The sequence below is a fragment of the Trematomus bernacchii genome, unplaced genomic scaffold, assembly GCF_902827165.1.
Source record: "Trematomus bernacchii unplaced genomic scaffold, fTreBer1.1, whole genome shotgun sequence".
NCBI lineage: Eukaryota > Metazoa > Chordata > Actinopteri > Perciformes > Nototheniidae > Trematomus > Trematomus bernacchii.
The window spans coordinates 14313964-14326620 of NW_022987705.1; the positions used below are offsets into that span (position 1 = coordinate 14313964).

Consider the following 12657-nt stretch of genomic DNA (forward strand, 5'->3'; position numbering starts at 1 on the left):
TAAAAACATCTTCACATGCTAGGCTTCTTCTAATAATTTGTGGAGTTAAAAGAACAATATGGGATCAGCTAATTGTGTTTTTATGTTCAAAACAAAATACTTGATTAAATATTAGATTCTTCTTCAGAGCATCTTGACATCAAAATTAAAGTTTTTAACTTCAGTACTTTCTGGATTTACTTGCAGTAGCATCTCCTTTACAGAGCCGACAATAGTACTGTAATCTTTTATATTTATGAAGTCATGCATTTGTTTTGGGGTTAAGAAACGGTTGACAATTAGAAGTTTGCAAATTAGCTGTCAACAGTGATAGATTAAAATACAGCGAACATCAATTGAGCAACTCTGTTAGTCACAATCTTCTTTAGAATCTGTACCATTCAGAATTGCTACTTTAATTTATAATCAAAAGGGGCATAAGAGATGTTCTCGAGCCTTCACTTCCAGACATCTTAAGTTTCCAAAATCACATTCTTTTTCCTCTGCTTCTCTCAACTATAAATTCCTTCTCAACGTCGGCCTCTACCAATCGGGAAAGCCTTAAATGTAAATTGTGAGTTTCCGTTTCTCTCCGACTCCCTCAGTGTCTGAGTCACTCTGACCTTTCCTCGCCTCCTCCTTTTATTACCCTTACTATCTCTTTCAACATTTAATTTTGTACTTCCATCTTAATCATCTTCTATCTCCAACTGTCCTTTGTGTTGTTTTCCTTTGTCACTAATGTATTCTAAGGCTACCGCTTCTTTGATGCAACATTGAGAAACGAGGAAATGGAAACAGCCACTTTGCTGCCACTCATCTCCCGTAAAGATGCTTTACAATTTACGAACAATTTTCTGCCTTTTTATGTGCTGATAACAAGGCTAGTAATTCACTTCATCAAGGCATGTCACTCACACTCAGTAGTGGATGCGACAGTCTTCTCTGAAACACTTGTTTCAAGTGATATTTTAATAGAAAACAAGCTTAGTGTTTTTTTAAGTTGAATTACTATTCACAAAAGCTTGAAAAAGTGTTTTTTGCTTTAAAAAAGTTGAAGTTAAAATATAAGAACTACGAGTTTCCCTTTTCCTTACACATCAGGTATTTTATTAAGGCAGATGCTATTTGACTGGTCAACAATACATTTTGCACCGTGGTGATTATATAGTCAATAATGCTATTTTCATCCAAATGACTTTAGTGAACAATGCTATTTGCACCCGGGGAACTATTATCAACAATGCTATGTACACCTGGGGGACTATAGTCAACAATGCTATTAACACCCGGGTGACTGTAGTCAACAATGCCATTTGCACCAGAGTGCAGACACAGTTTTATTAAACCTCATAACTGTGATTCACAACAGATTGACAGCAGTGGCTCACAAAAGTACCATGCAGTTAATGTTTAGTGGAAAATCAAATACCCTGCTGTTTGAAGGCATACTGGTCATTTTTTGTATGTGTTGTACTAAAAGGTTCCACCATGCTATAATAACAGGTAATTTAGTTTTGTAGAGTTCTAGGTGTTTTTGTCTGTATTGTAATTAGTCATATCCTCAGATCGATGTTTCCTTCTCTTCTTAAGAGAATACATATATTGGTGATTTTGCATCAGGTTTGAAAAGTTAAACACATGTTTCAAATGATAAATGATGTGGCCTTGGAGGAAATTCTTCTCCACTTGAAGAAAATAGTTGTGCGGCAGCAGTTTTCTACCCTTGTTGGCCGATCAAGGTTTTTTCACCCACTACAGAGATCACCAGTTATGAACTTCACATTTCAACCTATAAGAACATTGAAAGCGAGAGCGACAACTACAGCAATTAGTTTAAATGTCATATCCTTTCAGCATTTCCCTGCAGCCACAAAATAATGGTAATAATGGTTTTAAATTATCATGTTCAGGTTGCCACTTATTTCCCATGATGCAGTGTGCGAGAGTAATGTGTTATGTTCGATAACTATTTGATTTGATTTATATTGAGTTCATAAACATGCATATTTGCTGCGGCGATTCTAATGGTTAACCTGTTTAGCCCTGAGCCTGTTTTTCAGGTCTCAGGCTAGAAAATGACATTCCCAGAACAAATGACCATATCTTCCCTTCTAAAAGGGTTAAATTAATAATCTTTATTCTCAAAGTAATGATAAACCTGTGAGTTGGATGTAGAAAAGTCAGAATCAATATAGATGTTTTTTATTTTAAAGAAAATTCAGATTTTACATAGTAAAAAACTGTAAATTATAGTGTCCGTCCAAAAATTATTTTTTACTTATAGGGAAAACTACCCTTGGATGATGGGTTAGTAGACTAAAAGCTTTAGGCATCCAAAGTACAACATATAATAAGTACCCTGTATCAAGATTGATGCAAAACAAGTGAAATTTGACCTTTTTAGAGAGATTTAGCCAAAAAAAACCACTTCTGGGGTCATTTGGGTGGATTTGACCTATCTCTGGCCCCCCTTGCTCGATTTTGATGAATGAAATCTTTTTATAACCGCTAGAGCCAATGGAATCGAGGGAAAGTTATATACACACCAAAACGTTAACTAATGAGTGAGAGTGACGCGTTACCAAAACCGGAAGCTGCATACACTCTGGTGGCTACCATTAGCAGCTAACTTTTCCGCTCCGATTTTTACATAAAAAATGGAATTATGGATTATAAATAATTTTTTAAAAGGCACAGGTACATTATCAACCTATGGATCAACAGTTGTAGAATTTATTTTTTCCGTTTTAATGCCATTGAACACGTCTTTTGACCTAATTGACAGCTGCGGTGAGACGATCTGCCGTAAAAGCTCCGTAAAGGTACGTGTTGTGATGTCTGTGTTTGCTTCCCCTGTCGCAAGTTCGGATCGCTCAGTGATGATACTATACCTAAATAATCAGTGGAGTCTCAGCTTTAGTAGGCTATATTGTATGTGCAGCTACGATAAGTAATAAGGGTATCTTTATCTTGAATTGTGTGCCGCAGTGCGTTAGAATTTTTTCGCTCAGGGGTCATTTAGACCCTTCTTATGAGACTTGTGTTTTGTTTTGGTAAAAATGGTTCATATCTTCAGTTAGCTGAGATTCTTCCCATTAATCTGGTGCTACACATTAATAGTTTCATAAATGTTAAGAAGCCCTGAGACATTATCTCGAAAACAAAAAGGTGGGAGGGGTCCAATGGGGGGACCGCCGTGCTTAAGAGGTTAAAGGTAAAATATACTTTGAAATGACATTTCCTCTTACTTATTGTATTATTATTGTTGAATTGACTTCCATCTCTATCAACTATGCCCCATCATTTGGGTATTTGTGTGAATATAGCTTACATTACAGATATGATAGTATAGGCCTAGTCATGGGCGTAATTTCCACTGGGGACAGGGGGGACATGTCCCCCCCACTTTTCAAAATCCCATTTGTGTCCCCCCCACTTATTAATTTTTTTTTTTTTTATTTTTTTTTTTTACGCAAGCGGTCATCGTCACGGAGGAGCGTCTGTGTGTGTGTGTGGCACGAGCGCATCTTGTGAGAGAGAGATAGAAAGAGAGAGAGACATAGAGAGTTACGGGGGTTGTTGTTAGCATTTGGTGCTAGCTCGGAGCTAATGGAGATTAGTAGCTGTTTCAACAATAAGGAGAGGGAGAGCTCTTTCCTGTCGGACTTTGAGAGACTGAGAGAGAGAGAGACAGAGAGAGAGAGAGAGAGACTGAGAGAGTTACGTGGGTTGTTGTTAGCAACTGGTGCTACCTCGGAGCTAACGGAGATTAGAAGCTGTTTCAACAATAAGGAGAGGGAGAGTCCTCTCCTGTCGGACTGAGAGAGATAACGTCAGCTCAGGGAGGTAAAGGACTCTCTGAGTGATTAGGTTGTAAACTTTAGTCAAGTTATCTCAGTGGGTCTCAAACGGTTTGGTCATCTATGTAAACAAATATTTCCATCTATGTAATATATAGTTGTATGTAAAATAAGTTAAGAAATCCTTCCAATGTGTACTATAGGTCAGTACAAAAATAAAAAACACAGTTTGAAAGGGGAGTGATTAGTCAAATATGCATAAATAAAAAGAAAAAATGCAGACTAGGTAAGATAAAGATAGGAGAGAGGAGTTTATCAATGATTTGTTATTGGTTGTGAGCATATTCTAATGGCTTTTTGATTATTGAAATATATACAGTTCTGTTTCATATGAGTGTTGAGAACTGTATCCATAAATCTCTTAATGTTGCCCTCAAAGTGCACCAGATTGATGCATTCAACTTCAATTTAAAGAAACAAATCTTCCCGGGGTGCATGCCCCCGGACCCCCCTAGAGGATGTCAGGTAATCACAAATAAAACAGGTTCACATGGATAGGATACTAGATAAGTGTGCACACTCATTATATACACTACACATTTTTCTTGGATTTGTTAACACTATAGTCCCTAATATATTTGTAGAAAGGCAGGAAATGGAATTAAATTGAGAAAATATTTCATTGCGGAGGACCCCCTGTTTTGTGTCCCCCCCACTTCTCAAACCAAAGTTACACCCTTGGGCCTAGTTCATTACAACAGCAGGGAATAAAAAGAACGTAATTTACCCAGAAAAGGGAAGTTATCAGACAATAAATACTGCAATGCTTTGCTTCTTTCAATTACGACTACACAACTTCAATCAAACAACGCCAAGGCCTCGACAAACACAGATATCAGATTTGCTGTATTTCACAGGTAGAAAAGAGATATTGTGCTTTAACAACAGCAACCAAGAAATAAATGACTCTTTGCCCCACTGACAGGTCAGGGTTTCAATGTTTCTTTCAGCACTGAAGGTAAAATGGCAACAAACATTTTCTCATTTTCTTTTTAAATCGGTTATTTTGTCAGAAAATATCTTCCTGAAAGTAGAATTAGTGCAGAGAACACCTTTTTTTTTTTAAACCCAACAGCAGTCTATGACATGAAATTATTGTTGTGTGTCTTTAAATATTTCTATGCATGCCTAGTAAAATATTATAAACTCTGAGGTTGGTAGTCCTCAAAAGGAGGGCATTTATTTACAAAAAAGAAAAAAAAACGTCATGACATTGATGACAAAATTATGAACCAGTTTCCTTGGCAACAATCCGACAGTTTGTCAGCGTGACTCCTCCTGCTGGCCCGGGATGACATTTTTCCACCCATCAGAAAGACAAAAACACAAAACAAAAAAACGACACACCACTGAGATTTTTCTCCTGACTCGACTGTCTAATATCAGGCCTGGGATGGCATCTGTGAGAGAACGTGTTGCCTGGCAACCTGCTCAGCCATGTTTACATGTAGTGAAGAGAGAACATCAGTCCACTCCAACACTCATCGTCCCGGCAACGGCTGAGCATTTGTACCACATTGTACAACCTTTAGACGCTAATGATTTAAATAAGGGCTATAAAACGGATTTATGAGCCATACTGTATATGTGTACTGCTTATAATGTTATAATAATTTGAACAGTTGGTTGCAGGGATTAGCTGCTGCTATAAATAGGGTCATAGGACAAAGGAAGAGCGAGAGCAAACCATACAAGACGTGGCTGATGCTAACAGCTACAACAATTTGGTATTGTACAAGTACTCTTTAATAAACAACAAACTACACTGAATCCAACGGCCGGAAATCACTTCCACCCCTCTCCTGTTAAATAACGGCAAACGGAATATATGAAGAAGGAATACGTAAGTGCCAGTGTTCCTACTGTAAGTCAATGGGAAAGAGTCTTTTTGGGCCCAATGAAGTCAAGGACTGACACAGAAGTTGTAGTACTGCCGCTTGGCCACTAGTCAAATATGCGTGAACGTCCGGCGCGACTGATGCCATGTGCAACTGGTCCAATGGAGAAATACAATTATGGGGATATATAATAATAGCATTGTTTCAAAATCGTACACGGCTGCTTTGCCCTCACCAGTGCCCTGTACTACGAATCCAGTTCAACATACCCTGGATATGTTTGAGTTATCTGGCTTAACTAACCCTAACAAACGCGATCTCGCTAAGCGGTCCTACGACGCTGGTTATCAACTTGGTAAATCAACCCAGGGTTTCTCCGTCCGGCTGAGAGCGCGTTCACGTGAAAGGGGCGGGGTTAGCAACATTTGACCAATCACAAACATGGACAAGCGTAATGACAGCGCAGCGTCATACTTCCTGAATGAAAAGTGAACTTTAATATTAGACAAATATGAAGAAGTTAAACTTTAAACATCCATGACTTAAACACTTTATCCAGGATAAAAGCCACATAGTTGTACCTGCAAGGTGAATACAGAACAGCTGGTAAAAAAATACCAGTGTTTTAATTCGTTTTTAACAGTTTTATGATATCACTGCCCCATCTAAGACACGAGTGGATCTGACTTTAATTACATTTGACTTGAGTGTTTCATCAACTTAATGTGTTGCTTAAAATAATACTTCTGCATACAGTATGTGACACTGTAAGTGTTGCACGGCCAGATACGGCTCAAGAAGCTGACTCAGATAAGGAAATATACGATAGGCTACATCATGATGTGATATGTGATATGATGTGATATGAATGATAATGGGACACATCAACGTCTGCACTCAGTGTCGCGGACTGTACATAATGTTACTTTGATCCGGTTACTTATGTTGTAGCAGATATTTAAGTAAGCTTTCTTAACGCTAATGTTATAATAGTCAGATTGCTCTGAAGATGGGAGGTGATATTCTTTGAATTTTCACGTTCACACAGTCGGTGATTGGCCGTCTTTCCTGCAATGGCAGTTTAAACTGTATTTCCTTTATCCTGTAATATGACTTGATAGCTTTAAACTCTGCACACTGAGCTCTGATTGGTCAGCAGTCGGTGCTTTCACTGAGTTGATCTCTTATCCTGTTAAGCCCCAAAGCCCCCGTCGGCGGGTCTTTTTTTTTTCACAAATAAAAAAAAAGTTTTTTTTTAATTTTTTAATTTTTTATTAATTTTTTTAATTTTAATTTTTTTTCTTTGAATGGAATGAATACCTATGGTGATAATTCAACGTAATACATCATTTTTATAGTCTGGTACCTGAAAAAGGACAAATGGCACTGATGGAACCAGATATACCCAAATGTGCCGAAAGCTTATTCCGCCTGGAACTTTTTTTGCTAAACCTCTCTAAAAAGGCCAAATTTAACTTGTTTTGCCTCAATCTTGATACAGGGTACTTATATGTTATAGTTTGGATTCCTAAAGCTTTTAGTCTACCATCCCATCATTCAAGGGTGGTTTTCACTATAAGTAATGTTTTTTCTTTAGGTAAGAATTTACCTTTTTTTTTACTATGTTCCATCTGAATTTACTCTGACTGAGAAAAATCTATGAGTGATTGGTCAGCAGTCGGTGCTTTCACTGAGTTGATCTCTTATCCTGGAACCAAACCGGAGCAGCTTTGGTGTTCAACATAAGTTACCATGGAGATCTACCCCGGTAAGAAGTGAACCAGCGTCGTAGGACCGGAAACCCAGAGTTAACCCTGAAGTTACCTCGTTAAGCGAAGATCCGGCTTCGTAGTACAGGGCACAGGAGGAGTGACCATCGCCTCTCTTAGCCAGCTAGCAACGTTATTGTTCACCGTAGAAAATCCTTACAGACTGAGCAGTAAAACCCCAGAAATGAACGGTGGTTTGTTTTCGAACAACAATAGAGTGGTACCTTTAATACACAGTGTAAAAGAAACGTGTGTAACTTTTATTAGTAAAGTGCTGTGTTAACCAACGTTTTTGGGCCCCAACGACAGCACTTGACTAACACAGAAATTGTAGTACCACCGTTCGGCCACTATAATAATTATAATAATAATAATAATAATAATAATAATAATAATAATAATAATAATACATTACATTTATAAAGCTCTTTTCCTGGTGCTCAATGGACCTCAACCAGGAAGCACTATGAGCATTTGCTTCCACGTCCGGCACACTTCCTTGGGGAAGTATGATTTTTTTTTTTAGGCCACGTTTACACGGAGACGAAACGGGTTGTATCCGCTACAGTTCTCTATCGTATTGACGGTTCGTCCACACGAGGCCGTAACGGAACCGCGGAAACGGAGCCCTCAAACGGTAACCAAGGTGGGTAGATCTGCGGACGAAACGCTCTGGGGGGCCTAACGGCTCAGTGTGTACGTCCTATACGATCATTTCCTGATAACGATGAACCCATAGCCCCGCCCCACCTCTGCTGCTCACTGCTGTAGCATGGTCAGTAGCTACTGCTACTGACCATGCTACAGATGTTAGGGCAAAATCTACAGCTCCTCTACCACAACCATCAGCAACAAGTGGACATGGAGAACTACATGAACTACATGTTGCTAAATCCACCGCGGAGAATAAACAGAAGGGCAACCAGGCAACCATGGCAACCATGCTCGGGGGGTCTTCTTCGCTGCTTTTGGTGTATTTTGTGGCGGAAGTACAGCGCCACTTACAGGCCCGGCATATGTACTACAGCGTCTCCAGCGGGTCGAGCAGTCTCGTGTGGACGGACACGTTTCTTGAGCCGATACCGTGTGGACGAAAGACTTTTTTGATATTGAATTCGGTTCGTTCTCCGTTTCGTCTCCGTGTAAATGGAGCCTTAGTATCCTCCTTGTAGTGCAGTATTCTGAAATGTATTGATACTACAGAAAGTGGACATTTTTATCATCCACAGCAAGGGTTTAAGGGCCAAAGGTGTTGCGACCTGTAGAGATTGTGAAGCCCCCTGAGGCAAATTTGTCTTTTTTATATTTTCGTATGGGCCATATGAAAATATTTGATTGTTGATTGATTGACCATAAGGGGTTCAAGGGAGAAGGGTTAAAAGGTCCTCAGTAACTTAACTAAGATGTAAAGTTGAAACATTCTCAGGTAAATCTCATAAACAGCAAAGCAGCATGCGTACTTTCAAAGCATTGTTTGTTCCATGTTTTTCTACAGTCCTGTTTTCTCTCAGTCAAACCCCACATGTTGTGTCTCTGAAGACATATGAGAGGTGGAAAAAATCCTGTAACCTCTGCTGAGAGGCACTGTTAGAGTGTAATCAGAGCTAATTTCAGCTGATTAAGTACTGAGCAGAGAAGTCTGCTCACCAAGTGGCCTAACAAATTGATTGGACAACCTTTGGAGTATTCACATCTGTCAGATTAATACCGACCGCCTCAGTTTTAACCACCACTTCACTGCAACAAGCTCACAGGAAAAAGCCAATTTTCTCTTAAAAATGATTGATTTAAATGCAAAAAATTGCTTTAAAATACTGCATCCAGTCAGCGTCAACCAGAAACAAGAAAGAAATGGTAGATTATAGCCTTAAAGCCCGTTAATCATGTAGTAATGATGGATGACGAATAAAAATGCAGCAATGAGTTACAGGAAAATATTCCCCTTCCCCACTGTCAGACTTTGACCTTCCTGAGGTTAGACTTTGATGTGAGAAGGTCACAGTCTGAATTTATGTTTGGGAGAATTGAACCCTAAAGGAAATCTGTTTTAAACATCAGCCGTCAGAACACAGAGATTACAGCTTTACATATGACATAATTATAAGATGTTTAGTAAAACCGGAGTAAAACAGATCAGAGAAGAGGACAGGAAGCGACAAGCATCCTCTCAGAAGTGGAAAAGTAATGAAATGGGGCCATCTAGTGGTGGAGATGTACCATGTTTAAAAGTGAGTTATTTACTGTAGAAGTTGATTAAGTATTCCCTTGATATAAAAACCATACCACCAAACTTGCCTATTTATTAACTAATTAAGTCAAATCTGTATAGGATTTAATTACATTTGGTGGATGTTGGATGTGAGCACATCCTCTTCCTGTCACATGATCATTCAAGATGCAGAGATGCAAATAAAACACAAGTCCCAAAAGCATCTCAACATTTGGATAAAAAGATCTGCAAACAAACTTTCTTTAGGCAGTTGAACACAGACAAACACACACACACAAAAAGGAGGTTATTATTGCCTAGGAGTTTTTTATTTTCTACAGGAATTTACAGCAAAAAAAGACTAACACTGTTGTTGCTAATATTCAAAAAGGTCCTGAAAATCAATTCTAGCACTTTTTTGACAGGTATTAAAAACACACACACCTCCCGTCTCGGCCCCGCCCCTCACTCCAGTTTCCAGGGCAAGTAAATATTGCATCAATAAAAAATAAAATACATATGATAGTTTTTTGCATTGGCACAGAACAAAAGCAGACGGGCAGCAGATGTGGGGCAGAGAGGATTCAAGAATCACGTTTAGTTTTAAACTGCTAGGAGAAACAGATGTCAGGAACGTTTTTAAATGTTTGAAACTTTTTATTTATTTCCCCCCAAAAAACTGAAATGTTCTCTTTTTTTCCCTATTCCTGTGTGTTGAATGCACAGGATGAATAGCTTTTGCCTTTTCATCATAGGATTCCTTTTATGTTTCTAAATGTATCGACTTAATTCCAATTTCCTCCTCCTTTGCCCTCTGGATCTCTCCATTTCTGGCTTTTTAGATTTAGATCTTCATTTGCAGAATTTGCTAATTCACAGATGACTGAAGCCTGTTTATGTGCTATACTGTATTTCTGGTTACCTGGATGAATAAAACGCTGAGTGGTATGACATGGTGGCATTGCTTCTTACTTTAAAGTGGTTGAAATGTTACAGACGCCTATAACTTTAACTTCACTTCCAATACATTAAGACAGTTAGTACTTCGGAAACCGTTAAAATTGTCAAATTAGAAGCAGAAGATCATGAGAAAATGTGGACATCTGGTTCTCCATGCAGATTAAAACAAAGTCAGAAAATAGTATAAGCAAACAGTGCGGCCCAAGTTTGCTTCCAGCTGTTTGTGGGACAGTAAGGCCTAAATATGCCCGAAATATTTAAAATAAAAATGAATGCTCTAAAATAAAAGGGCGTCCTGCTTAAAACCTCCACATCTCGGAAGAGGAAAACTGTGCCCACTGTTGTGTAGAAATGCCCACAGTATGAAGGGCTTGGTGGAAAACTTTATAATTTTTTGGAGAAATGTTAGAAGATTCATACAAAAGCTTCATTTTTTTCTACTTTGCACTATCTGAAGATGGCTTTGTTTTCATTACCTTAAAGCCTCCTACAAAACACTTGGAAAAATATCTACAGTATATTCATCTAGATTTGATGCAAAAAATGTTATTTAATTTGCTTGTTTTAATATATAATTGGGGTAAAAAGTAGGATTTGTATGGAACCAGAGGGGAGGGCTGATTTAGAAGCAGCTGTTCATCCACAGAAGAAATAAAAGTGCACTGGAAAAAGCAAGCAGATTTACAAGCCATTTAATCTTGAATTCAGTCTTAATATCATACAAAAGGAGTGAAAGAAAGACCAATACATAGCCACAGTTGAGTTTTATCAGGAATTTCATTTACGTTTAGATAGACCAGAATAAATAAAATAATTCACTTTTTTCCAATTGAGTGAGAGCTAAATACAAGATTAACTGACTTGCAGAAGTGAATGTTTTTGGATATTAACAGAGGAAGGAAGGAAGAAGAGAGGTGAAAAAGAGGTAAGAAAAGAAACAGAGTGAAGGTATACATGGCAGCAGTTTTATAGGGTGTTATTAAAGCACTACAGACTAGGTGTGCCGGCTGCCTGCCACATACTGGGCTTCATTGTCTCTAATATGCAGCAGTGCGCTACGTTAATGTGTAATAAATCATTTACACAAACAAAAGTCCCCCTCCCGCTCCCAGCTATTACATCTGCATTGCAAAAGAAAAAACAAATAAATAAAATAACAAACACAGAAAAAAAAACTGAGCCTTCAAACCGTATTTAACGCAAACCCCATATTTTTTTCCCCGGTGGCTACTGTTTTGTTTTCCTCTAAAAGATAATACAGAAGTAGTTTCGATGCAAGATTTGTTATTAATATTATTATTATTTTTTTTGTATTTTGTATTTTGTTTTTTAGAAAAAAACTATTTTTCTTCTTAAAGCGCACTTTCTACTTCCTCTTGGTCCGGTGGTGGCTTCTGATTGGCCGGTTAGTCGCTGTCTTCGTCGCCCACTGGGTCTGCGTCCCAGCACGTAATGTCAATCTCTAAGCAACAAATGCACAAAAATATGGTATGATATTAATATTTTTTGGTGTGATTTTGTTGGTATGGAGTGTTGGACTGCTAACCTTGATTGATATTAATGGACTGGGCGCAATAATAGAAACACATGTTAGCATAACAAAAAACATTTTAACATAAACTGGATCTTCATGCACTTTTTGGTAGGACCTCTTAGTTTGAACAAAAACTGAATATAATAACCTTTTCAAAGGGAATATTGATCTCTGGACAACTTACTATATATACTACTGAATACAACAACAGTTTCACAAGTCAGTCTATCTTGGTGAATTCAGCTTTGTATATGTTTCCGCAGTCATGTCATTCTCATGTCTCTCACTTTTGAAACACATCTACTGTTTTTATTCATGTATTATTACCACTACCTTCTTTTCCTTGTAGATTCTTTTTACAATAAAGTCTACCAGGAATGTGAGGGCCTTATGCCCTATGTATAGTATGTATAGTATGACTGACTGTATCCTAAAAGCAATCTTAATTGAGAGCAGCAGAGTTGTGTGTATGTATCAGGAGAACAGTTAAAAATGTAGTTGTGTT

The 12657-nt window shown here is 38.1% G+C and overlaps 1 protein-coding gene across 4 annotated transcripts in view; it reads right to left on the reverse strand.

The window, feature by feature from the left end:
- Positions 1 to 9962: 9962 nt before the first annotated feature.
- Positions 9963 to 12657, reverse strand: part of dbn1 (drebrin 1) — a 98641-nt gene continuing 95946 nt past the window's right edge. For all 4 annotated transcript variants that reach the window (XM_034140613.1, XM_034140612.1, XM_034140610.1 and 1 more), the window contains one exon: positions 9963 to 12080. In XM_034140613.1, coding sequence (XP_033996504.1) covers positions 12025 to 12080 — 56 coding nt within the window. In that variant the 3' untranslated portion in view covers positions 9963 to 12024. The remainder of the gene's footprint in view (positions 12081 to 12657) is intronic.